General features: G+C 56.8%; 1 protein-coding gene across 3 annotated transcripts in view; it reads left to right on the top strand.

Annotated features, from left to right (window-relative positions):
- ATF7 (activating transcription factor 7) overlaps positions 1-25,663 on the top strand; it is a 60,440-nt gene extending 34,777 nt beyond the window's left edge. For all 3 annotated transcript variants that reach the window (XM_017838789.1, XM_017838788.1, XM_017838787.1), the window contains exons 3-12: positions 5,156-5,252; positions 8,228-8,346; positions 10,883-11,017; positions 11,500-11,657; positions 14,073-14,172; positions 15,252-15,365; positions 16,526-16,672; positions 17,449-17,646; positions 18,724-18,832; positions 21,397-25,663. In XM_017838789.1, the coding sequence (XP_017694278.1) occupies positions 5,156-5,252; positions 8,228-8,346; positions 10,883-11,017; positions 11,500-11,657; positions 14,073-14,172; positions 15,252-15,365; positions 16,526-16,672; positions 17,449-17,646; positions 18,724-18,832; positions 21,397-21,608 (1,389 nt within the window). In that variant the 3' untranslated portion in view covers positions 21,609-25,663. The remainder of the gene's footprint in view (positions 1-5,155; positions 5,253-8,227; positions 8,347-10,882; positions 11,018-11,499; positions 11,658-14,072; positions 14,173-15,251; positions 15,366-16,525; positions 16,673-17,448; positions 17,647-18,723; positions 18,833-21,396) is intronic.
- The last annotated feature ends 227 nt before the right edge of the window (positions 25,664-25,890 follow it).

The following is a 25,890-nucleotide window of genomic DNA, read 5'->3' as shown; positions in this document are numbered from 1 at the left end:
AAAAAAAAAAAAAAAAAAAAAAAAAAAAAAAAAAGAAGAAAAAAAATTCTCTGCGCAAAAAAGAAAAAGGTAAAAAGCCCAATTTTGGTGGTTTGCACAACGTTTATCCCAAACAGAGTGTTTGGGAAAGGGCTGTTGGGCTGCTGGGCTGGGGATTCCTCACCCTGCCCAGAGCAGGCCAAAGTTTCTGATTATTATTATTCTAATTCTTCCCTTTTTGTTTAACACAAGGAAGGACCAGGAATCAATCACAGGGCAGGAGGGAGTGGGTTTTTAAAGGGAGAGGAAGAGCCACAGGCTCTCTGGAGTCGCCAGTGCCAAAAATAACATCTCAAGGTTTAATCTTGGATGGGGGGATCTGCAGGGGGGGAAAGGCACAAAATGCACCCAAGCTCCTTCCTGAGGGATTGAGCCGGCTGGAGCCTTCCTGATTTCCACTGAGGGAGCAGGAATAGGCTTTTCCTGCTGCCTGTGACTTGGGAAGGACACGGGGTGCTCAGTGCTCCAGTGTTTGCAGCGGTGCAGGGCAGGATCCGACCCTGCTGCAGCAGAGCTGCCGAAGGGGAGGTTTCCTCCCCCTCCAGCTTTTCCTGTGGGAAAGGACCCTGCTGTCAAAAGCCCCCAAAAGGCCCCAGTGTCAAAGGACCCCGGTGTGGAGCCCCTGCTGCAGCCCCTCTGTGCCAAGCAGGAGCCAAGCTCTGCAAGCGCAATTCACGGTCCGTTTTTTTTTTTTGAGCTGATCCCTCTAAACCTTCACTCCTTCTCCTTCATCCTCCAGGCTCGGGAGGTGCTTCCCATCCCTCCTGTAGCAGGGGGATGCCGCCACTGGAGCCGGCCTTCCAGAAGCGCTCGGTGACCTCGGCTGCTGCCGGCACTTCTGGCTGCCACCGCAAACAACCACGAGCTTCCCACTGGGAGCAGCGGGGCTCCGAGCTCTTCTGGAAGCTGGGCCAGCGGGGAGACCCTCCAGGAGGACACAGCCCCCAAATCTTTGCCTGTCGTCTCCTGGAGGTGTGAAAATAAGAGAATTTGTCCGTGCCGTTGTGGCGTTCTTTCAAAGCAACGAGTCTTTGCGGCATTCCCTCCTTTCCCATGGAAATGGGCCCAGCCAGGGACTCACGTGGGCCCGGGCAGATAATTGTAATGGTCCCCCCGGCCTTTAAATCTATGAATCACTCCCGAATCGGGGCACTTTATGCACATTAGTGAATTAATCCGTGCAGCCTCTCCGCAAGGGAGGGAATTATCCTTGTCATGGCTCAGATGGGAAATGGGTGAGATGGAGCCCGGATCTGTGCCAGGACCGGGGGTCACATCACTCACTGCGGAACAGCCGACCTGGGGGCCCCCGGCCCCGGGGGCACCCCTGACCCCGCATTAGTTACTCTGCACTTGTGCCGAGCGAGCGGGGAACGTCTCCGCAGCCTGGAAATCCATCGGAGCCCTGTCACGGCGAGATGGATGGATGGGGCGTGGGCAGCGGGGCTGCCGCAGCTGGGAGTGTGGGGAGGATGTGCTGGGTGGGCTGGGGTGTGGGCAGGAGGTCCAGCAGGCCCCCAGGGCCTGGGCTTTGCTCTCCTCACGGCTCCGTGGGTGTCCTGCCCCTCGCCCAAGGTGTGCCAGGAGAGCCAGGCAGACCCCAGGACATCCCCACTCTAGGGAGCACAAGGACCAGATGAATTTTGGAAGTGAAGCCCGTGGTGGCTCCTTTTAAAGCGGGTGACTTTGAGCTCAGCTTATCCACACTGAGCACTCAGCGCATCATTTCCCTCCCACACTGCAGTGCAGACACCTGCTGTTCCCTTTTGTTTCCGTGGATCCAGGTGTTTCAGCCATGTCAGGGCAGTGCCCTGGCGTCCGTGGGCAGAGTAACTCCAGCCGTGCTGGAGCTAATGTGGGAGCAACTCCCCGGGTTGGTGGCAGCTCATTAATTCAGCCGTGTGATGAGCGTGAGGGGGCAGGTTTGGCTCCTCACCCCGTCCAGCCCTGCAGAGGCTGTCCCGGAGCTCGTGCTGTCCCACAGGGAACGGCTCCTTTGCACACTCGTGTGCCTGTGGAGCAGTCTGTGCTGCTGCAGCTACACCCGCTCTGTATTACATGGAATTTTGGCCAGGAGGTGTCTCGGTGCCTGGCCAGGGTCGGTGTTCCCTGAACAGGACTGTCAAGGTTAAAAACCAGCTGGAGCTGGAGCAGCCGGGAGAGCCAATGGCTCCTGCACGGCCCCGTTCGGCACCCGCCTGACCCTCCCTTTGCACCAAAGCAGTCACAGGCTCTACAAAAAGAGGAAAAACCCGGAGCAGCCCCTTGTTCCTCGTGTTGTGCTTGTTAAACTGATGGAAAAATCTCTGCTGCCTGAAGATCCAGGCTTCAGCCCACTGCGTTTATTCCCTGGCTCTCGCGCCGACGGAGACGGCGCGTTAGTTGGTCCAGCTGGAAGCATTGTCTCCCATTAAATAAGGATTTTTAAATGAGCACATTTATCCACGGAGCTGTCACAGCCTGTTGGGTAGCGAATGCGGAGCTGCCTCGGAGCCGTTTGCTCCAAAGAGCTGTGACAGCCTCGGGTGAACAAACCCCGTGTCACCCAAACCCCGAACCCCGAGCGCGGCCGTGGGGCCCTGGGGTGGGAGGGAAAAGCCAAGCTCGGGGCTGCAGGAAAAAGGGTGGAAGTGCCTCGTGGGTGCTCGTGGGGGCCAGTTGGCAGCACCGAGGTGGCATTGTCAGCCCCGTGCCTGTCCCTCGCCCCAAAGACTTTACAGCCAACATCTTCTTTTTAATTCCGACACCCGCAAAATAGCAGCTGAAATAACCCTGCTGTATGTCAGCTGCTGATGGAAGGAGATTAAATATTAAAGCCGGTGCTGTGGCTTTAACTCATTCCATTTTTTTCCCTACTCTTCCCCCTCTTTCCCCCCCCTAGCCCCCCTCCCACTTCCCCTCTCTGTGTAAAATGACATGATTTAGAACCCAAGTGCCAGACTCAGCCTCTGGGTTTCGGTGTTTGGAAATGTGTGGAGAAAGATATATTGTGTCTGTGAGCGTTTCTGTGCAGGGAAGGAGAGAGCTCCCGAGCTGTGAGCCCACATAAAGATGTTAAATAGAGCTGTAACGCGCACGGAACGCACGAAAAGTGCCTGAGAAGAAGAAAAAAAAAAATGAGGAAAAAAAAAATCCTGCGATGAAGCAAAATGAAAGATTAAAATAAACCCGGTGCTAGCGAGGCCGGGCTGGAATGTGGGGCCAGGGCTGGCGGGGAGAGACACGACCCTGTTCCACACCTCTTGCTGCTTCCCTCTTTGACCAAAAAATCCCATTTCTTTAGCAGAAAACTGAGCAGGAGAATCAGGAATTTTCTTCCTTTTCCTTTTTCACCCCTGTCTCTGGTGCTCAGTATTTCCGACGCCGCTGCCCAGCGGCCGCCTGCCTGCTAAATATTCATCCCAAACCCGCTGCTCCGCACAAAACCCTGATTTATTTCCCTCGGTTCACCCCAACCCACCGATTTTCCAACAGCACCGGGGCGAGCGGGGCCGGCAGCCGAATCCCATAAAAACCAGGGGCTTCGGGGCCGAAACCGTGGCAAAGTGTGGGTGCCCCTTCCCTCCCCGGGCCCCTCTTGCAGCGCTTCCCAGCGCCGTGGATTCCGTCTCGGTCGGCGAACGCGGCGCTTCGCTCGCTCTTCCTTTGTTCGGGGACGTTTTGGCGTCGCCGGGATTCGTGATGCTCCTCGGAAAGGGCTCCCGGTGCCGGCTGGAGCAGAGCGGAGGCATCGGAAGCTGCGGGGAGGAAAGAAACCCCAGAACCAGGCATGTTTTAGCCAAACCGTTGAGAAATTTGATTTCAGGTTTGTTTAAGGTTTGGTTACGGAGCGGATCCCGGGAGCGGCGGCTGGGAAAGCCGGAATGCGTGTGGCTGGAGTTACACAGGCGAGAACCTCTTGGGTTTTCCCCCACCAGCTCTGATTTCTTTCAATTTGAGCCCGAATTACGAGTCACCACCAAAAGCACCTTCTGATCCAACGTTTTGAAGGACCCTTTGTGTAACCCCCTTGTTCTTGCGCCGAGGGGAACGTGGACAGTCTGTGTGTGGATGGGCCCCGTGTCTTGGGGTCCCCTGCCCCTAAGGGACTGTCCCCCTGCCTGCGCTCGTGTCCCCAACCTGGAAAATTCAGATTTACTCCCTAAAGCACCAGAGCCGTAAATAAGCGTCGGAAAAGGGTGTCACGCCTGAGCGGATTCACGGGAACAGGTGGCTTTTGGGTGGGTTGGGGTTCTGGATGGTTCAAAGAGAGAGGAAGGGAAGGGGAAAAGGGCAGGAACGCGCTGGTGCTGCTGCAGCGTTTTCTAGAAGCAGCCCGATGCTGCTGGATGCATAAAAATCCTGCGGTACGGCCGCGCCGTGCCCTCGGCCGCCGTTTGTCGCAGTCTATTAGGAGAGACGCAATCCATCCTCGGGGTTTATGGTTATTTGCTTTAACCCCGTCCCTGCCTCTCCCCCCTTTCCCTCATCCCGGCGCGTGGGGCTGGCGCAGCCCTTCGTCCCTTTGTCTGGGTTTCGGCGCCGGCCCCGCGCACACCCAGCCCGGGCGTGAAGCCCCCCACCCTAAAGCCCTGAAGTGGGATTTTTGTCCTCCCTAAACCCTCCCTAAAAGGTGGGGGTTTGTCCTCCGGTTCTCCCTGCAGGTGGAATTTTGGCGGCGGGTGAGATGCACCCCCTGCTCCGCGGGATCGGCGGCCGCTCCATCCTGCTCCGTAAACCCACGGCCTGAATCGCCTGTGCTCTGCCTCACACCATCCCAAAAAAGTTGCCTGACCTCCAGTAGCACCTAATTCCCTGCTCCATCAGCCGGCAGTAGAGCGGGGATGTTGCCCAGCAGTGCGGGTCTGCATTTCCATCGGCTGCAGCCGCCGTGTTGCTCCGGCACTTAAAAACCTGGATTATTAAAAAATAGCTGCCCCCCATCCCATCCCCCAGAAGCCTCGTTAATGGCTTTTCATTTTGAACCCCCTGTTCACACACCCCTTCCCCAGCTCCCAGCCCTCAGCAGCGATCGCGTTACGGCCCCGCCGTCCTTCCCCCCCCTTTCCACCGCAGGACGGACCCGTAAAACACCAAATGCATTTATTCACCATTTTTCTAAATTGTTTCATTTCAGAGGTTCACAAACGAGGACCACCTGGCGGTTCATAAACACAAGCATGAGATGACATTGAAATTCGGCCCCGCTCGCACCGACTCCGTCATCATCGCAGGTATGTGCCCGGCCAGCGCCCAGCGCCGCGGTCGCGGGGCCTGACGGCAGAGATTGATGCCAGGGACCAGATGCACTGCAAAAACGGCTCTGCCGCCCATAAAACCTCCTGTGATCTGCATTTAATCAGGGGAAAGGAAAGCCAGAGGCTTCCAAGTTTCTTTTTTTTTTTTTCTTTCTTTTTTTTTTTTATGGTGGTATCAGGTTTTTGTGGGGTTTGGGGTTTTTTTTTATTTTTTTTTATTTTATTTTTTTTTTTTAGCTCTCGCCCTTTTTTATTAAGACTGGAGGATTTATGGCCAGAAGGTCTTTCACATTTTTTCGTGTGCTTTGAGGACGATGAACCAAACCTGACAAAGCAGCTTCCCCTCTCAGCCCAGGTGTCAATTTTCCTGAGCTTTTAGGCTGCAGTTAATAAATTAAAGCCCCATCAGGTGCACTGGCTCTGCCGTGAAGGCGTTTTGCAGAGCCCCAGTGAGGAGCTCTGACAACACATGGTCAAAGCAGCCTTTATAAAATTGGGGGAAAAAACCAAACCCCACAGATTGTTGTCTGGCAGCAGCTCCTGGCAGGTTCCAGAGCCCCTCCTGCCCTGTTCGGGGGGTGCTCAAAGCATCATGTGAGATGTTTGTGTTGCTGCTGGATGAAAAGGATGCTGCTGAAAGCAGGGAGAGGGAAAATGCTTCCTGAAGGCTTCAGAGTTCATAAGGGGAAACGAAGCTGCTGCAGCAGCCTGGCAGCCTTTTCCCAGTGTATCTCCAGCCCAAATCCAGTGCTGAAATGGGAAATCAGTTGGTTTCTGGAAGGCTTCGAATGAATTGTTGCTGGAAGGATAGAATAGGATGGAAAGAGAGCTCACACAGCCTGTGCTGGGAGGGCAGGGAGCTGCTCCCAGGGGAGGGCTCTCCCAGAGGGAGAATTCATTCCAAATGGGATCAGGCTAATGGGAGCTGATGGCAAGGAACTGGGGCAGAAGCTGACAGAAACTCAGATTCCTAAGGGTCACCTTTGCTTCAGTTCAGCCCTTTCCAAACAGGGACCACAGCAGGAGGGTCGGTGCTGCTGGATCAGTTTAGGGGGAAGATTGGGCAGATGGGGATGGGGAGGGGGCAGAAATGGGGCCTGGCCTCACCCCCAGCCAAAATCCCACATGACACCCCTCATCCTCACAGCTCCCAGAGCTGGTGGTTCCTTTCTCAGGTAAATATTGGGGGGATGAAACACTTCAGCTTTAGCACAAGGAACAAGGTCTGGCCTCCTCTTCCAGCTCCCCCAGGGCTGATGCTCAGGGGGTTGCTCTGGGCTAAGCAACAAAAAAAAAAAAATACCCTAAACCAATTTAGCCATGGCCAGGGCAGGACCAGCTAAACCCCCTCAAAACCAATTTAGCCATGGCCAGGGCAGGACCAGCTGAACCCCCTCAAAACTGATTTAGCCATAGCCAGGGCAGGACCAGCCTGTCTAACACAGGAGCTGCCGGAGCTGCTGGAGGGGGTGTGAGGGCTATAAACCCTGCTGCCTTGGAGCAGTGAGATCCAGGCCGTTATTGCCTGACATTCCTTCTGTCCTGGGGGGTTTTTAAGCCACCATTTTGTCTCTGGGTTTTCTTGCTCCCTCCCTCTGTGCCGAGCCCAGGGCAGCAGCCGTGTGGCAGGAGCAGGACCCGGTGCGTGTCTGGCTGAGGCGCCGTGGCTGAGCTAAGGAGGGTCGTAAAGAATTGTTCTCTGGGCTGGTTACAGCTGGCAGCAGGAGAGTCATTTATATGGGAACTTGTGGGGTGAGACAGGAGCTGCTGCAATTCCTGAGGTACGGATTGGGGAAGGGCAGGACCAGAGAGGTTCCACGGCTTTGTTTGTACTCCGTAGAAACTGCTGGAGATCTGTGCCCTGAGCTGGCGTGTGCAGCTCAGGAGGACATTGCTAAACAGGGAATGGTCTGAAAAGAGCCCTGGGAGCTGATAAATCCCTGCAAAAACAACCTCCTGCCGAGAGCTTTAGTTGACAAAGTTCCTGGGTTTATGAATTGGGACCTGGGGGGAAGAGAAAGGTGCCCAAAGGGGGCCTTTGCTTTAGTGACAAACCCAGCAGGGAGGGTTTGGAGTCAGGCTGGAAATGAAGTGTAGCTCCTCGGCAGCAAGGCGAGGAATTGCTGGAGTCCCTTCCCAAAGGATACAGGAGGCTCCACCCTGCCCGGTGTGGAATCATGGGGCACGTCTTCCACAGACACTTCAGGTGCTGTGCTGGAACCGGGAGCACCAGGCAGCTGGTGTTTAATGCAGGTCAGGCCAGACTGTCCCAGGGATCCCCTTTGTGCATGAAAATCCTGGCAGTTTTCTGCCGGATGGATCCTTTGGGTGTGACGTGCGAGGCTCCAGGACTCCTGACCTGCCGGCACTCGGGAATGGGAGGCTGGCTGAAAACAGAGAGTTTTCCTTCTGCTTTTATGGCCTGGGTGATGGCCAGAGAGATCATGACTCAACGTGTTAATGTGGTGGAGAACAGCCCCGGAGGGATGGCTGTGGACAGTGGTGGTTGTGAGGACTCTGCCCGGCCGTGGAGCTGCTCCCATCAGCTGCTTTACCCTCTCACCACTCCATGTTTTTAAGATCTGCTGTTTCAGGGAGATCAAACCCCCCTGACTTTTCCCTCCTTGTCCAGCTGAGGACGAGCAAAACCTCGGCATGGGAGGGGCAGGACACAACCCACAGCCCGGAATTCACAGAAATCCCTGCAGTCCCCCTTGCTCCAATGATTATTTCTTTAAACACCAGGGAAACAAAACCAACGAGAAATGGTTGTCCCGTTCTGAATTGTCACTTGCTTTCAGAAGGTGACATGCACCTCAGTGGCAGAGCACCCAGACTTCCACAAAACAGAGGCCACGTTCCCCAGGGCTCCCCAGGGAAGGACCCAGGTGGGTGAAACGCATTTTCTGGTCTCTCTTTGACCCAGTTCTTGGTGTTCTAACCCAAACCAGATCAGACTCCGACCCCGACTCGGTTCCTGAAGAACTGTGAGGAGGTGGGACTCTTCAATGAGCTGGCGAGTTCCTTCGAGCACGAGTTCAAGAAAGCTGCTGAGGATGATGAGAAAAAGGCAAGAGGCGAAGGCCATGGTGCCATAAAACTGTGCTGGGAGCAAACTGGAGGGGAGGGCCACGGGGGGCTGGGGGGGCAGGGGCTGCTCTGATGAAAGGCACATGCCCTCGGGTAGCTGAGTTGCTCTCAGGTTTAATTTGCTGCCATGTGGGGGGCTTTATTTTTGTAACTCGGATGACTTTGGCTGGTTATCCTGCGATCCGAGCCCTGCGGAGAAAGGATTTAATGGTTTATTATTCCTTTGGCTTTTCACTTCAAAAAAAGAAAGAGGGAAAAAAAAGGAGGGGGGTAGTACCCAAAATGCCTCGCACTTTGGGAAGGAGCTGCAGGGAAGGACAGGACAAGATCTCGGCAAAATCTCATTCAGAGCCTCCTTGGGGGTCGAGATCCGAAATGATGGTGCCTCTAAGGTGCAGTCACAAGGAAGGGACCAGGCCTGGCCCGTGCCTTTGGCATTTCCAGTGTGTCTGGTACATGGAAACAGAGAGAGGGGCTCCGTGGAGGAGGGAAGCTTTTCCTAACAAAGAGCTCCCTCTGCAAAGCGCCATCGATCCAGGCTGCCCCTGCAGCCTCGGGAGCGCGAGGGTCTGAAGGACAACGGGATCTCATCAGAAAGCAGCTAATTAAGGACATTTTTCCCCCCCCCTCCTCCCGTTGCCGGATTCGAGGAGCAGCAGATGCGTGCCGGGCTCTCAGCCTGGCACATACATTTACTAAATTGATGTATGTCCGTACATACGCTCGCAGTCAGCGGCGCTGCTCGGAAATAAACTGCGGGAGCGGAGCCGCGTAAATCTTCCCGAGATGGGGAACGGAGGAATTCAGAATTAAAACTGAAACCTGGCTTCCACCCGCTCCCCCAATAACAGGCTCTTTAAACCGAAATTGATCTCTCTCATTGGTATGCGGAGGGGCTGCTCCCCGCTCCCAGCTCCTGCCCTTTGTTCTGGCAGCGCCGGGAGAAGGAGCCGCCGCTGGGGTTTCACATGGAAATGCCGAAGCAGCCGGGTCTGGGCAGGGAGACCACCCAGCTCCTGGGCTCTGCGGCCTCCCAGCCGCCTCTCTCGGGCCCAGGGCTGCTCTCCTGGGTTTTGCTTTAGGATGGCTGCAGTCTAAATATTCCTGCGGCAGCCGCGGAGGGGGCTTGTGAAGCTTGGGGTGGTGTCGGGCGTTACGGGAAGCATCATCCTTCAAAACCCCCCTGCCCAGGCAGATCCCGTGCCCAGCTGGCTGGTCACTGCCTGGACCTGTCCGGAGCTGCGGTTCTGAGGTGCTTCCAGCATCCAGTCGTGTTTGTCCTCCAGTTCCAAGGGTGGTCTCACACCAGCGCTTAATTAAAAACACAGGCACAGCAGGAGCTTCCCTGGAGGCACTTTAAGTGGTTTGAAACTTCCCTGCATGTTAATCCCTGCTCCTTTGTGATTCCCAGAGCAACATCTCTGCGTGAAGAGGGCAGGTAAATGGTTACTGCACCTACCGCAAGCAAAGCCCCCAGGAAATCTGGGAAGGGCAGAGGGGCTGGAGCCTCATCCTGCTCTAAAACACCCCCAAGCAGAGGGGCTGGAGCCTCATCCTGCTCTCAACCATCCCTAGGTGTCTGTATTTACCCTTTTGCTGCAGTTTTCCCTGCCCTGAGAGGACTCACAGTGCGGCAGGAGGGGGTTTAGGGGAGATGCCAGGATGGACTTTCAGCCAGCAAAGGGGAGCGTGGGGATGGATGGTGAAGGGAGGGAGAACAGGCTGGACAAACAGCTGTCAGGGCTGATTTAGGGACAGTTTCTCCTGCCCGGCCGGGAGGAGGGACCGGGTGATTTGGTGCCGCATCCTGCCATCCGTGTCTCGCTCCTCCGCCGCTCCCTGCACCATCTTCTCCTGGCTCTTCTCTCCCTCCAGTTCTTGGAAGGGGACAGGTTTCGCTCAGTTTAGCTGTCCCCCCACCTTGTTGTCACCCTGCAGCCCCAGCAAGTTGTTAACTGGTTCAACTGGGGCACGTGGCACTGCTGGATCCCAGGGTGGTGGCAAGTCGCCAGGTTCAGGCATATGGTTGGGTTTTATTTTAATGGGGCGCTCATAGATATTTAATAACTCGCATGGCTCTTTGTTTGCTTTTGATAATCGGGTAATAAAATAATTCAGGCTGATTTATACAATGCTTTACAGCTCTTCTGTGAATGAAAGTGCCTCCTGTAACTCGCAGGCATTTGGCTTTGGTACCTGTCCTCCTCAGCAGAGCCCTTTTATTAAAAAAAAGAAAATGTACAAAAAAGCCGTGGAAAACTCGTGTGTGTTACTGAGAACCCACAAACTGGTGCCATCTGGGGCTGACTGTCGTTCCTGGGCCTCCGTCTCTGTTTGGCCGGGGCCGGCACGGCACCGCTCTGCTGCCTCGGGCTCCCAGATGCTGCTCCACTACAAATAAATAATAATAATTTGGCAAGAGCTCGGAGCTGGAGCTCTTCCTCTGGGAGCAACCGAATGTTTCGCAAACAATATGAGCTAATTGTCCTTTCAATCCGTGGCTGCTTTTCCCGCAGAGCGCCGGAGCCCTGGACATGTCCCTGCCCTCCACTCCCGAGATCAAGATCAAGGAGGAGGAGCCGGTGGAGGTGGACTCGTCCCCCCCAGACAGCCCCGTGTCCCACCCACGGTCACCCCAGCACAAGGAGAAGGTGAGGCTCCCCAGCACGAGGTGGTGGTGCCCCTTTTCCAGGTGGGAAGCTGTTTCTCCAGATGGCTGCCCAGGCCTGATTTGTACTCTTTGAGGCCTGATTTCCCTCGTTTGAGACAGAAACAGTTCACTACAATGCACCGTTGCTGCCCTGGAGGCTCCCGGTGGGTTTGGCTGATGCACAAAGCCTTGCTCTTCCCTGTGTCCTGGGGGGTGGGGATTTGGAGCAGGTTGGTCCAAGTGACACTTTCACCACCTGAATAAGGTGGGGATTTGGAGGGGGGGATTATCTGGAGTGTAAATTCCTGTGCCCCACTCCCTGCACTGACACCAGATAGGTGTGTCTTTGGGAGAGGTGCTCCCCTCCATCCCTGGGGTTCTGTGACAAAAGTGCCTGAATTTTCCCTAAAGAGGAAGAGTCAGCCCTGTGGTAATTAACTGGTAATTAACAGCGGGTCCCCTGTTTTCTGTTTTCCCTTCCAGGAGATCCCCTCCAAGCCTGTCATCCTCTCCACGCCCACTCCCACCATCGTGCGCCCCGGCTCGCTGCCCCTGCACCTGGGCTACGACCCCCTGCACCCCACATTGCCATCCCCCACCTCCGTCATCACCCAGGCCCCTCCCTCCAACAGACAGCTGGGGTGAGTACGGAGCAGGGGCAGGAATTACCCCCTGGATGAGTTCCCTGAGTGCCAGACCCACGGAGGTGCCGCCGGCCCCGCTGCACTGCGTGGGCATAAGGGCCTCGCTGGGCACTGTCTGCAGCAGCAGGATGGGATGGGAGTGCAGGAAACGGGAACTAATTGTGCTGGAGTAACGAGACGAGGCAAAACTCACTGTGGGGAGAGATGAAAACACTCCCTGAACATGAACACGCCGACACGGCGCTGGCTGTCGGCACCGGGCGCGGGCAGAGCCGGCGCTGCGGAATTGTCTGGAGCTGAAACGGCTCAGGGATTTTCCCAGACAGCTGTTGCCTCTCGAGTGTCACCTCTTGTGCCCAGCCAACCCTGCCTTGGGGGGGCTGTTTGCTTCTGTTTGCCCTGGAACAACCAGGACGGAGGCTCCGGCTCCTCCGGCCCTGCACATAAAGGAAGGAGCCTGAGGACGGAGGGAGCACACTGCTGAGCCCCTGGGAGGTGCATGTTTAGCCCCCTGTCTGTTTGGTGTCAGGATGCTCCTGCTTCTCCTCCCTGGTCACCCCTGGTCAGGGCTGGCTCCCTGTGTTAACCAGCCCACTTTGTATTTTTGGGGCTGTCACTTCATGGTTTTATGTGTGTTTGCCTTTGACCCTCTGGCACCATCAATCCAGACGGCCTGATGGAAAGTTTTAAATGCTGTCTTGAGGCATGAAGGGGTTAAGGGGTAGCTACAGGACACTGTAAGCCCCTCTGCAGGTCAGGCCGAGACTCTGGGGCTGTTTGGAGCTGTGTCCAGTAGGTTAGGCTTTAGTATGATTTGCTGTGCTCTTTGCAGCCCAGATCCCACCTGGAGACAGAGAGGTGGGGCTGCAGTGGTAACAAGGGTCCCTTCATTAGGGCCACTGCCAAGGTGGTGGGGCTGGTGTCAGCGTGACAGAGATGGAGGGGAGGCTGTGACCTCCCTGTAACTCGCCTGGTTGGGCTGGGATTTCCAAAGCAGCCTGGAGGATTTGGGACGCCCAATAGAAATGACTGAGAGTCGAGCGTTCGCGTTCCCAAGGCAGCCTTAAAAATTCCAGCCTGAGTTATTGGCAGGATGAACTTCCCCCTCTGACCCACGTCCCCTGCTCCTCCCACCGTCCCCTGCTCCTCCCACCGTGCCAGCACAGCCTCCTCCCAGGATCCCAGGCAGCCCAGCCTCCTCCAGCCCCTTCCCCGGGCTTGGCAGAGGAGGCAGCAGCAGATTTATTTTACTCTCCCTCCCGCAAGGCCGGGCTCCCAGCTCGGCTCTGCCTCCACTTGGTTCCCCACAGCACTGACATGGCTGGAGGAGGAGGAGCAGGAGATCAGGCCCTGTGGCAGGGGTGGTTTCCTTCCTCTCCCCATCATCTGGAGCAGCTCTGGCTCTTCCTCTGCTCTCGTGGAAAGGCTGAGTCCGAACAGATGGAGCTGGAGCACAGTGGGGTTTGTGGTGGGATAGAGGCAGGGGGAACGTCCCTGCTTGGGATGTGTCCTTGAGTGGGGTGTATCCCTGCCTTTCACTGCAGAAGGACCTACAATAGAAATATTTCCTGGTATTTTTAATTGGTCACAATTAGGCTCCAGCACAATCTCCTCCTCCCCAGCCTGCAGTGAGCTGGGATGTCCCATCTCCCAGTTCCCATCTCCCCGTGTAAACACAACCCAGCCCAGCATCCCCCCTGTTTTTAGGGGTTTTTTTCTGGAGTCAGAAGTCCTTGTTAATGGGAAGCTGAATCCTTACAAAACCCCCTGTTGGGAGCTCAGCAGTGGACAGACCAGGAGGTTCCCTGTAGGCAGGAGCAGCTGCCCGGGCAGTGCCAGGCTCAGCCCAGGAGGAGCAGTTCCAGCAGTTCCAGCACATCCGGCCCTTGGATGTGTTTTTCTCTCTGTTCAGGTGGCCATCGTGGCTCAGGGCTTTGGCAACCACAGTGTTTTGGGCAGCTGGGGTATGCCCAGGGCACATCCATGTGTCCCTGAAAGCCCTGAACAGGCCGTGTGACACTACCATGAGCGTGCAGGGCCATGGGGCATCACTGCCAGCCCCAGTCACCTCAGTGTGACACTGCCATGAGCGTGCAGGGCCATGGGGCATCACTGCCAGCCTGGTCACCTCAGTGTGACACTGCCATGAGTGTGCAGGGCCATCGGGCATCACTGCCAGCCTGGTCACCTCAGTGTGACACTGCCATGAGCGTGCAGGAGGCCGAGTTACCCTCACACCCCCCCAGCTGAGCTCTGCACCCTCCCCTTCAGAACAAACCACTCAGAAATGGGGAAATGAGCCCAAATCCACCAACTGGATTCACTCACGCTGCTGCCCCTGAGCTTCCTGGGGCCGCTGGGACGTCGTAAACCTGGAATAATCTGTGAGAACTCCGGTTCTTGTTTCTGCAGGTCTCCCACAGGTTCCCTCCCACTCGTCGTGCAGCTTGCGAACGGCCAGACCGTGCCCGTGCTCCCCGGCCCCCCCGTCCAGATGCCTTCTGTCATATCGGTGAGAGAAGCTTCCAGCACAGCCCCGTGTGGAGGAGGGGATGGGCCTTTCCCCTGCCAAACACACACAGACACTTCCATTTCATAAACATTAAAATCCCTCTCCCCCTCGGTGCGAGATAAGACCGGAGGAGGAGGAGGAAGAGGAGGAGGGAGCAGCTCTGGCAGGGCAGCAATAACGTGTGGATCACACTAGAGGGCAATAAGTTTGGGGAAAAAAGCAAATCCGTGCCCGGACAGATGGCTCACGCCATCGATCCGGGGCTGGGAGCTGCAGGATCCCTGATTAGCTGCTTCCATTTGGAACAGTGTGCCTGCACTGAAACCACCGGAGCTTGCAGGGAACATGTTGGTGTGTGCTGGCCAGGGGAACGGCCAGACCAGCCTCGGCTTGGGCTTCTGCACACAGAGGGTTTTCTGTGGGGCAGAGTGACTGCAGATCTGCCTGGTGGGGGTTGAGTGTGTCCTCCGAGCTCTCCAGCTCCTGATCCCCAGCCCTGGGAATCCTGTCTGTCCTGCTGGGCACGTCCTTGGGGCTTTGAGTGCACAAGGGCTAAAGCTGTCTGCCTGAGGTGCACCTCTACTCATGGCCTGTGGGCATGGGAACATCCTCACCCCTTCCCTCCCTATTTGCAGTGCTTTGCCACCCATGGGGCTTATAAACATGACCAAATTCTGGTTTTCCCTCCCTTTGCTGAGGGAGAAAGCTCAGGAGGGGACGCTCCCCTTTTGTGGGTGCTGTGTCAGCTTTGCAATAGAACCAGGGGGGATCCAGGACCCTCCCTCTCATCCGTGGCATGTACTGGTGGGGGAGAGCCCACTGGCAGGGAAGGGAAGGGAAGGAGCTGCCCCCCTCCCTGTGCTCTGTGCTGGGCTGGTTTGTTTGGGTGATTCTGGAACAGCCTCCGTGGCCACCAACGTGGCTGGTGGCCCTCAGTGACAGCAGGAATAACGGATGGCCGCAGTTAAACGTTTGTCAGGATTTATGGATGTGCTTGGTCAGGGAGTTACTGCAGAGCTGCTCCACGGAGCCAAAGCACCTCCAACTTCCCAACCCACATGTCCCTTCCTCCCCCACAGCTGGCTCGGCCGATGTCCATGGTGCCGAACATTCCCGGTATTCCTGGGCCTCCCATCAACAGCAGCGGGTCCATTTCCCCGTCAGGACTCCCAGTGCACTCTGAAGCCAAAATGGTGAGTGCTGGGGAGGGGGTCACGGTCACGGTGTTGTCCTTGTCCCTCAGCCTTCACCACCACCTCCACAAGCAACTCCCGGCTGGAGGCTTTTCCCCCACAGCCTTCATGAAGATTCCTCTGGAATCCTGTGTAGCCATCAGAGCAGTTCCTGCTCCCAGCACAGGTGTTGGAAGTGCCACCAGGAACATTGGAGCACTCAGTGCTCGGCGCTGGCAGCACGGGAGGCTATGAGTGTCAGGACAAACCCTGTCCCCAGCCTGGGGGTGGCTGATGGTAAAGCTGGAGCTCTGGTTCCAGGATGGCAGATGGGATGGAGGTGGGATTGAGGAAGGCAGAGCCACGGGAGGAGAGGTTTGGGCTGTAATTCAGGAGATCCTGATCATGGTTTTCATGTCAAACCCATTAACTAAGACTTTACAAGAGGAACTTTCCTCTCGTGGCTCCTCATGGCTCAGGCTGGGTGTGCACAGGGGGGAAGCAAAGCTGATGGATGTGGCACAGGGGAAGCAAAGCTGATGGATGTGGCACTTGGGGACATGGCTCAGCAGTGCCAGGACTCAAATGATCTCAGAGGGCTTTTCCAGCCTCAATGATTCCACGATTCTCTGAAGCCCCCATTTTTTGGCCTGGGCAGGTGTTTGCACACCCAACTCTCCCAGCAGTGCTGCTCACAGTTGCCAGCATATTGTCCTCACTCCTGAGTCTGCAGGACTCAGGGGCAGATCAGAGCCTCAGGTGGGGAGAGAGATCATAAACTGAGGCACAAAACAGCCGTGCTGGCCTGGCTGCCCAGAGAAAGGACTTGCAAACCACGTGTGGATCCTTCTCCATCCCCTAGGACCCCTCTGTGTGTGCTCAGGAACAGTTGGGCTCTGCAGCCTGTTCAGTCCCCGGGCTTTCCATGGAGCCTGCCAGCTGGGGAGGGGTTTAGTGCCAGTGGCAGTAGCAATTTTGGGATGTGACACCTGTCTGTTGGGTTGGACACTGCTCTCTCTTCGGGCAGGCCAGATGGTGATGGCTTTAGGTTGGACTCGAGTCAGCCACAGCCTCTGAAGAGCCTGTTCCAGGCAGAGTGGCTCCTTGGGTGACAGGAGCTGCTCAGAGCCTTGGCAGCACGGAGAGCAGGTCCCCTGATGTCCCTTCTCCTCCTTCCACAGAGGCTGAAGGCCAGCCTGACGGCCTCCTCCTCGCTGAACGGCAGCAACCTGGTGGTGGGCTCAGCCAGCACGATGGTGACGGCGCGTCCGGAGCAGAGCCAGATCCTTGTCCAGCACCCCGACGCCCCTTCCCCGGCTCAGCCACAGGTCTGCTGCTGCTGCTGCCCCACAAGGCAGGGCTGGAGGTGCTGGGGGGTTCCTGGGCTTGGGGAAAGAGGAGGAAAACCGCAGCTTCCTCCCTTGCAGAACGGGTTAAAGCCCTGTTTTTCCAATGCTGCTCACAGCCCACCAGGCAGAAGCTCCAGCACCGCTTTCATTTGCCTGACGAGGTCTGGAGTTTGGAAAGAATATTTCCCTCTCTTCTCCCTGCTCAATTACTGGGGTTAAACGCTCCCCTCTCAGGCAATCAGCTCCACTGGCTCCTGCCAGCCAGCCAAATGCCAGCCTTCCATCAGGATCGCCACCTGCTCCGTCACTTGGATGGGCTTCCAGAAGTTTTAATATCCATATGCTGCCCGACAGCGAGTGCTGGAGTGTGGCTGCACTCCCCGGGTGTAATTGCCCCTTGCAGTCGGGGCTGCTGCACCATCAGCCCTCGCTGGCTTTTCCTTTGTTCTCCCAAAATAAAACTGGGAAAAGTGCAGCTTTACAAAATCCTTTGGTACCATTTACCTCCAAGAGCTTGGTTAGCTGAAGATACTGGGGGAAAGTTCACCCAAATTAACTTTTTAAGCAGATTGCCCGCTCAGAAACTGCCATTTGCTCCGTGACACTTCCTGACCCCAAACAAGAGATGGCACCTTGGCGGGTACGGCAGCGGGATCGAGCGGGATTGAGCTCTCCCAGCCAAGCTGTGGTGACGCCGCCGTGTTCTGCCTGCCCCGGAGCTGCCGTTCAGTGTCTCCCACCTGCCCCATCCCCAGGTGTCCCCTGCCCAGCCCACCCCCAGCACGGGCGGGCGCCGCAAGCGCACGGTGGACGAGGATCCGGACGAGCGCCGGCAGCGGTTCCTGGAGCGGAACCGGGCGGCCGCCTCCCGCTGCCGGCAGAAACGCAAGCTCTGGGTGTCCTCCCTGGAGAAGAAAGCCGAGGAACTCACCACCCAGAACATCCAGCTGAGCGTGAGTATGTAACCGGGGCTGAGAGCAGCCCGTGGCCGGCATTGGGAACGTCGCTCCAGAGGGAACGTCCGCCCCGTGCCGCAGAGCCCACGTGCGCTCGGGTGCTGCTCTCTCTGGAGCAGGATTGTTGCCTCCCTGACCAGGTTTCTCTCCTGGCTTTCCATCCCGATGGGTTGAAAAGCAGCCCCTGGGGGAAGAGCACCTCAGGGCTCATTTTTTTCTCCCTGTTGCCCCTGGAAAGGCTCTGCCCTCTGGCTGCCAACCTTGCAGGCAGCACATGGAGCCTCGGGAAGCAGCTGTTTTTCCCAGAGTGGAATTTCCCTGAGTGAGGGAGAGCTCTGCCAGCTCCATTCCCCGAACACTGGACCCGGCAGGGGGGAACAGGGAGGCTCTGCAGACTGATTTTTCTCTGGAGAACTGGTTTTCCCTGGCTCTTGGCAGCACCCTGGCGTGCCAAGCAGAGGTGCAGCACACCTGAAAATACAGATTTCACTCCCAATGCCACAAGCCCTGTTAGTGCTCTCAGCACTGGCTGAGGGTGAGGTGAGGACTGAGCTTGGCTCTGTTCTGGGCCAGTGACTTGGGCACTGGGATCTTTACTGGAGCTCTGACCGTGGTGTTTTTATTCTCTTCCCAAGGCAATTATAGAAACTATTTCCTTGGGCAGTGGAATAATCTGCTGTACAGGTTTTTTGGGAGCAGACCTGGCTCACAGGAGCTCACAGAGGTACTGAGAGCGTGGAGAAGCTGCAGTGTCCCCCCATGACCTGGCCTGGGCTGGGCTGGTTGTACATTCCCACGTGTCCCACCAGAGCCAGCAGCACTCCAGAGTGTCCCTCAGGCAGGTGACATTGGCAGGAGGGCTCAGGAAAAGCTCTGCCCAGGGTTAGGTGACTGTAGCAAGGGCTCTGCAGCTGGTGGCAGGGGAGCACTGCAGCCCATGTCCTAAATTCCTCAAATCCAGGAACTTTGCCAGGTGTTCTAGGGCTGGAGGTATCTCAGATTAGTTTGCAGGGTTCACCCATGAACACCCTGGGGCTGCTGTGAGTGATGCCCATGTGTGTTTGTCCCCTTCAGAATGAAGTGACGCTGCTGAGGAACGAGGTGGCTCAGCTCAAGCAGCTGCTGCTGGCCCACAAGGACTGTCCTGTCACGGCGCTGCAGAAGAAGACACAGGGCTACCTGGGTGAGTGATGGGCTTCTGCTGGTCCCTGGAACCTTTGAGTGGGTCTGAGCAGGTCAGGATTATGAGCTGTAAAGGAAGGGAGGGAGTTCTCCTCTCGGTCTGTGCCCCATCAGCTTCCAGTCACTGCAGTGAGAGGGCAGAGCTGTGTCACAGAAACACAGAATGGCGCACACGGCACGTGGCACGGAGAATATAGAACACCCCGGGTTGGGAGAGGCCCACGAGGCTCATCCAGTCCAGCTCCTGGCCCTGCACAGGACACCCCAAGAATCCCACCTGTGCCTTGGGGCATCTTCTGCTGGTGCAGCCCCCACGCTGAGGAGGAGCCCCCGAACTGGCACTTTAACTGGTGCACGAGATCTTTTGAGGGAAGGAGGTGTGTGCCTCCCTCTGCCTCTCTGGTGTGGGATGCTGGACAGAGATCCACGTGTCTGCTTCTCCCTGGAGTCTCTCCCTGCTCCTGGCAACGTGCCAAGCACTTGATATTCTCTTTGAAGTTAAAAACTCTTGCTGCTCCAAAGCAAAGGCAGAGTCAGGAAAGGCCAGACTCTATAAATGACATCATAGGGCTCCATAGCTCATTCTCTGCAATTCCCATCAAACTGGCTCGGTTTGGAAGCAAAAAAGCCTCCTTTTTTATCTTTTTTTTCTTTCTTTCTTTCTATTATTTTTTTTTTAAATGCTGCCTATTTCATTATAATCAACCCAGGAGCTAAACACGATGATCCTGGGTCCTTCTGCCCTGCCTGCAGTACCAATTCCAGGCTGTGGTGCTGTGAGGCTTTGGGAGGACACTGGAGTCCTCTAGTGTTGCCTGGAATAATGGGAGGAGAGGCAGGGATGGATGAGAGGAGAGAAGGGAAGGGGGAACAGAAAAAGCCAAGGAAGCAAAAATATAAATTACAAAAAGCCAATGTCCTTGGGGGTTGGCCCTTGATCCCCTCTCTGGGAATGTTGTCCTGGAAGGGTCTGGCCCAGCCCATTCGTTGTCACTCACTGCAGTGACTCAGGGCCTGAGTGATGTGGTCGTGGCTGCCCCCGTGTCCCAGCCCTGCAGAACCCAGGCAGGAGACCTCATTTTTTTCCTCCCTGTTAAATTCCAGAGTTTACAATTCCTATTACTATTCCTCACAAGTCTGCCCGCTGCAATAACAGGAATTCATGACACATCTGAATACTAAAAATGAGATTCTCCCCCTCCCCTGTGCCCCCCTCCCCTCTGCCCTTTTTATTGCTGAGATTTGTGGCTGGTCCTGTAACAAAGCCCCAGATTCCCTGATGGAATTGCAGCTGCCTCCTGTACACTTGGGTGGTTTATTTTTAATATCTTGTAAATCTCCTGATTTTGGGGATGCCAGATGATTACATTGCTCTGCTCAGCCTTCTCCAAGCCCGTTCTCCAACCTGCTGTGCTGCCATGGCTTTCACCCAGGCCGAGGTTTCCCGAGGGAAGGTTGAAGCCATCTGGGAAAGGGGAATGATGTCCAAGCACCTGATGGAAAACTGAGCCCCAGAGTCCATTTTCTGGTGCCCAGTGAGGTTATAAACCCCTTCCCTGATTTTTTTCCCCCAGTGTCAAGGGTTTCACTGTCTTGGTGTGGAAGAAGTATCCCAATTCCTGCCTTAATTTGGCTTTTTCAAAGGAAAGTGACCCCATCCCACCTATAATTCATCTGCCCAAGTGCTCAGGAAGGAATTTCCTCCTGGCATCTGTGGATAATGAGTGTGTACCCCAAAGAGAGCTCTGGCTGCCCTCACCATGGCATTTGATAGCTCACAAATTATCCTCTGGGTGAGGAGCTGTGGGGGCTCCTTGGGGGAGAGAATCCAAAGTCCTGAAGCTGAACAGAGCAGGGAAGAAGGGCTCTGTCCCCTCAGTCACGTTGCTTCAAAGCTACCAAAAGAAATGGAGCAAACAAGGGGACTCTGGTTGATTTTAATGTCCTGGAGAACAATTAAGAGCAAACCAGGTAATTTATATCAAAAATGCCCCGAAGAGCCCAGCCCTTGGCTCTGCCAAAGGGATTGTGTTTCACCTCCTCCCGTGCCCACCCAACCGGTCTCGGGGCTCAGTGGCCTGGAGAAGAGGAGGTGTCGTGGGGGGAAGTTAATTCCTTGTAACGAGGAAAAACATTGATTAGGATGAAGGTAATGCCAGTGCCACCCTCCTCGAGGTCCAGCCTGCACTTTGTGGCTTCCTGGCTGGAATTCAGGAGGATTCCATGGTGCTTCTCCAAGGGACTGGGCCCAGCAGGACCTGGGCAGGGTCGTTAGATCCCAGCTCAGAGCAGTTTCATTTCCAGTCCTTGAATCAGTTTTTGTTTCCAGTGCTTGGCAGCTTTTGCCAAACAGCTGCCTGGGGTGGGCTGGGGCCTCGAGGGGAGTGCCTGGCCTGGTGGGGGGAGCTGGGATTCCACAGGAACCATCCTCTCTCTGCTCCAGGCTGGAAAGGTGAGCGTTCAACCCACACCTCCCGTCCCCTCGCAGAGCCACCACCCCCACCCCCACAGCCTCTCTCTAACTTTATTTTCTTCTTGCCCTCCCCTCCTTCCCCGTCGGAGCAGAGAGCCCGAAGGAGAGCTCGGAGCCCACGGGCTCCCCCGCGCCCGTCATCCAGCACAGCTCCGCGTCGGCCGCCCCGAACGGGCTCAGCGTGCGCTCGGCGGCCGAGGCCGTGGCCACCTCGGTGCTGACGCAGATGGCCGGGCAAAGGACAGAGCTGGGCCTGCCCTCCCACGTCATCATGGCCCCACAGTCCCAGTCTGCCGGCAGATGATGGCCCGGAGGCGAGCACAGACTGACCACGGCCCTGGTCCTGCCCAGGGCGGGCCCACGAGGATTTTCGTTTCTTTTTTTGGGGTTTTTTTTTGTTTTGTTGTTTGTTTTTTTTTTTTTTCTGAGTTAAGGGCAGCTCTGGCGCTTTCCCACTGCACAGCCTGTACAGTGCCCTCAGTCCCTCAGCTGGCACTGGGCAGAGCCCCCCCAGCTCCCAGAGCCCCCTCTGAGGAGCCCCCGGAAAGGTGGGCTGGCAGGGATCCGTCACGGTAACACTAAACCTCCGTGCCTGGGGATCCCCTTGGCACAGTCCCTGCTCCAAGCCCCCCCTCCCTGCCCCCTGCCCTCAGCAGAGGGTCTCAGGGGGGCTCTGACACTCAGTGCTGCTCCCAGGCGTCTGCTCATCCCTGCTCCCGCTCCCTGAAACGTTGCACCTTGGCACAGGAGCCTCCTGGAGCTCTGAGCTTGCAGGGATTGAGGTCGGTCTCCTCACTCCCGAGTTCCAGTGGTGGATCTTGGACACGACGGGAGTGTGGCCGCTGTAAATTTGGCTGGGAGAAGGGGACACGTGTTCCCGGTCACCGGTGCCACGCCGGGAGCTGCGGGTGCTCAGGTGCTGCTCCCACGCCGGGTGCTGGGAAAGGTACGGCCTGTCCAGGCAGCCACGGGGCTGCTCCCGTCTTCCCTATGGCAAACCAGTGCTGGTGGGCATCCACAGGGACCGGGCACTCTGGGATTCAGGGAAGGACCCAGCAGGCAGCGACGTGTGAGTCCCCAAATCCGGCATCCCGCACACCTGAGCGAACCCATCCCTCCGTTCCCAGGGATCATCTCCCACACACGTGACCTCGATGACCTTAATAATGGTGGCCTTAAATCGTGGATTAGTTGCCTGTTCTGAGGGGAGGGAGCAGGGGATGGTGTCTCTGCCTCTTCCTCACGATGATGTTCTGCTCGCGGTGATGGAGCATCCGTTGCTTCCCAGCCAGAGCAAACAAAGGATTCATGGAGCTTCCAGTTCATAGGGCAGGTTAGGAACCCACCCTCCGTGTTGGGAGACTCTTGGAATTGGGTCTGTTTTCCTGCCAGGTGGGCCTTGGGCACGTGTGTGTCCATGTGTGTCCTTCTGTGCTTCCCAAGGTGCCGATTGGAGCCGGTAGTTTGGAAATGGGAAGGGGTTTCACGTGTGTTCAGGCTCTTGGAAGGAATCTCGTCATGGTCCATGGAGCTGCATCAGCCCTTGGTCTTCCTCCCCTTCCCAGGTTCCTCCTCAGCCAAGCCCTCCTCCCCCTCAGGTCGCACTTTGCCACTTTGGAGCCAAGTTGGTTTGTCCAAGTGATTTTTGTTTGGCTTCCCCAGACTTGGAAGGTTTCCAGGGACAGCAAAACCCAAAGCAAAGGCTGAGCAGGAAACCTGGGATCTCGTCACGGACAGGGGAGTCCAGTGGTTTGGGTTTTTCCATGGATGGGATCTGTCTTCTCCCCCTCCCTCTTTCCCAAGTCTTCCGCACCTCTACGGCCGCACCGACCACTCGTGGCCTGGGGTTGGTTTGTGTTGCTGCTCCTGCACTTCCCCTCTGTTCTCGTGCTCATCCCAACTCCTGTCTGCAATTGGGGTCACATCCAGCCTCTGGTTTGGATCCCACACATCCCCCCAGACCCGCCTTTCCCTCCTGTAAAGCTGTTCCTGCACAGTCCTGGGTTCACAGATGTTTCCAGCATTCCCAGTCCCAACCCAGGACATGACCAGGCCGTAGTGGATCAAGGGTTGGACTTGATGATCTCGGAGATCCCTTCCAACCCAGCTGATTCTGTGATTCTATGATTCTAAGGGTTTGGGGCTGGGTGAGGCACAACAGGGGGTCAGGCCTGTTTGGGGGGGATCAGGACCTAAGGCCAAGGGTTTGCAGGAGGTGCAGGTCTCATCCCATGGCGTGGAGGGATTGGTGCTGTCTGGCAACTCCTCCTGGGCCATTCCAGCACTCAGCTCTGCAGGAAAACCTGTCCCTCCAGGAAAAGTGTTGGTGGAAAGGGGAAGGAATTGAGCTCTGGGCTGGTCCCACTGCTGGTTCCCTGTTTGCTGTGGGGTCTGGGGGGAAGGAGAGATGAAGGCCAGTGGGGGCTTCACTGGCAGGATCAGGAGTGAGCAAAGGGTGGTGAGGTGGAAAAGCTGGGACAGTGTTTGGATCAAAGGCAGCAGCTTCCCCAGCCCCTTGTTTTACCCTCGGGGAGTAAAAGTGGCCGGATTCTGTGTGATGGCAGAGCCAAGCCTGCAGCCCACAAAGGGCTTTTCCTGCCTCACCACTCCAGGGAATCCTGGTGGCCCCACTGGGATGGGGGTGCAGGAGCAGCTTTTCTCCCTCTCCCTCCATGCCCCGATGCCCATTCCCACATCTCCCATCGCCAGCGCTTTAGTGCCTTGAAAATTCTGCAAATCCAGGAAAAGGCGATTGGAAAGCTCCAAACCTGGGCAGGGACAAGCAGGGAACAAGGATTTGGCCATACCTGGACTTATTATTGCTTCAGTCACAGGGTTGGAGCTCCCTGTGCCCATTTCATGTGTGTTTTACCTCAAAGGCTGCCCTGGAAGCAGATCCCAGAGCGGGCTCAGGTCCCGTTTCTCGTGCTGGGATGGAGTTGGATGGTGCAAAGCAGGAATCCACAGGGATCCAGCCTCAGGAGGATCCTCTGCTCCCATCCAGGTGATGGGTGATGTCCCAGGAGTCACTTTGGGGCACAGGGGTGATGCTCGTCCCTCACTGGGGTCAATTCCCTCCCCAGGCTGGCGTGGTGCTGGCGATGGATGTGCAGGGGGTTGGGGGTTTTTTGGGTGGGAAGTTGGATTTTCTGTCGGGTTGGTGGTGCTGGATCCCCTTCTGAGGACAGGGGGGATGAAAGTGGCTTTTTCTCCTCCTCCTCCCCATGCTGGTTCAACTCTTTTCTGAAGACTTTGCAGCTGCCTTTGGGGCAAAACAACCTGATTTCTGCTCTGTGGTGATTTCTCCTGCTTTTCCAAGGCTCCCGGGGGGTGGCAGCCCCCGGGCCCGCTCGGCAGTGCCGGGCACCTGCACTTTGCTCTCCTGGAACCCTGGGGTGTCCCAGGGCTTCCACCTGCCTGCCCCCAACCCCATCCCGTGTTTGGGTCCCCAGGATCTCCATCCCTCTGCCAGGGCCTGAAATGGGGGGAGGGTGACACGGGGGCTCCTCATGGGAGCCCTGCAGGGTTGAAAGGGCTCCTTTGTGTTGGGGTCGAGTTGGGGTGAGCCCAGACAGCAGGACTGGCCCGTGGGAGTCGAGTTTTACCGATTTTTATCGTAACGGTAACACTGAATAGGAACAAATGGCTCAAAACCACGACCCGGGGGAGTTCGTGATGAGGGAGCTCCTGCTCCTTCCCTCCTTTCCCTCTGGCAGAGATGAAAATTCTCCTCGTTGGCTTCCGAGTCCCTCAGGACCGGGCGGGTGGGAAGGGTTGGTGCCGCTTTTTCCCCTCACCGAGACTGGTCCCTGGTTCGGGAATTCGGATGGGAAATGGGATGGGAGATGTGCCATTTTCGGACCCGTGGACCCGTTTCTGTTCGGTTCCCCCCGCCCAGTTCCGTGCACACGGGGGGGGCTCTGGCAGCGACGATGCCCCAAATCGAGCCCAGGAGGCGACAGAGGGACGCGGGAGGAGGGTCCTGGGCGTTCCCCCCACCCCCTGCCCCCACCCAGCTGCTTTTGTACCACGAGCTTTGACGATCAATAATGGAAGAAGCCAAAAAAAAAAGGACCTCCCCCCCCGCCCCGAGAAGCGTAACCGTGTAGTATCTATCAGTCCATATCGACGCGTATATGCACCCATATATCGTAGATCGGCCGCCGCCGCGGGGCAGCTCCTTTTTAGCTGAAACCCACCCCCCTCCGCAGCCCCCGAGGGACCCCCCCTCCGCACGGGCTCCTGTGAGCGGGTCCTCACAGCCCCCGCGGGGGCCCGGGGACGCGGGGGGGACCCGGGGGGACACGCCCCAAGCCCCCCCCCACAACCCCCTCGGCCGTGTCGTACCAAACATGTAACGTGCCTTTTATTTATGCTGCAAATATAACATTAAAATATTACCCAGGAGACGGTGGTTGTTGCCCTCTGCTTTTGGGGGGCCGGGGAGGGGGGGGGAACATCCCCGGTGTCACCCGTGCCACGGACACCCCTGAGTGTGCCCGGGGGCGTTCACGGTGTGGGTGTCAGCGGGTGGAGGGTGCTGTGATGACCCTCGGTCACAACCGCGGTGACACCGCCTGGACTCA

Source organism: Lepidothrix coronata, unplaced genomic scaffold (genome assembly GCF_001604755.1).
Source record: "Lepidothrix coronata isolate B3197 unplaced genomic scaffold, Lepidothrix_coronata-1.0 Scaffold358, whole genome shotgun sequence".
Lineage (NCBI taxonomy): Eukaryota > Metazoa > Chordata > Aves > Passeriformes > Pipridae > Lepidothrix > Lepidothrix coronata.
This window is presented reverse-complemented; position numbering and strand designations above follow the sequence as displayed.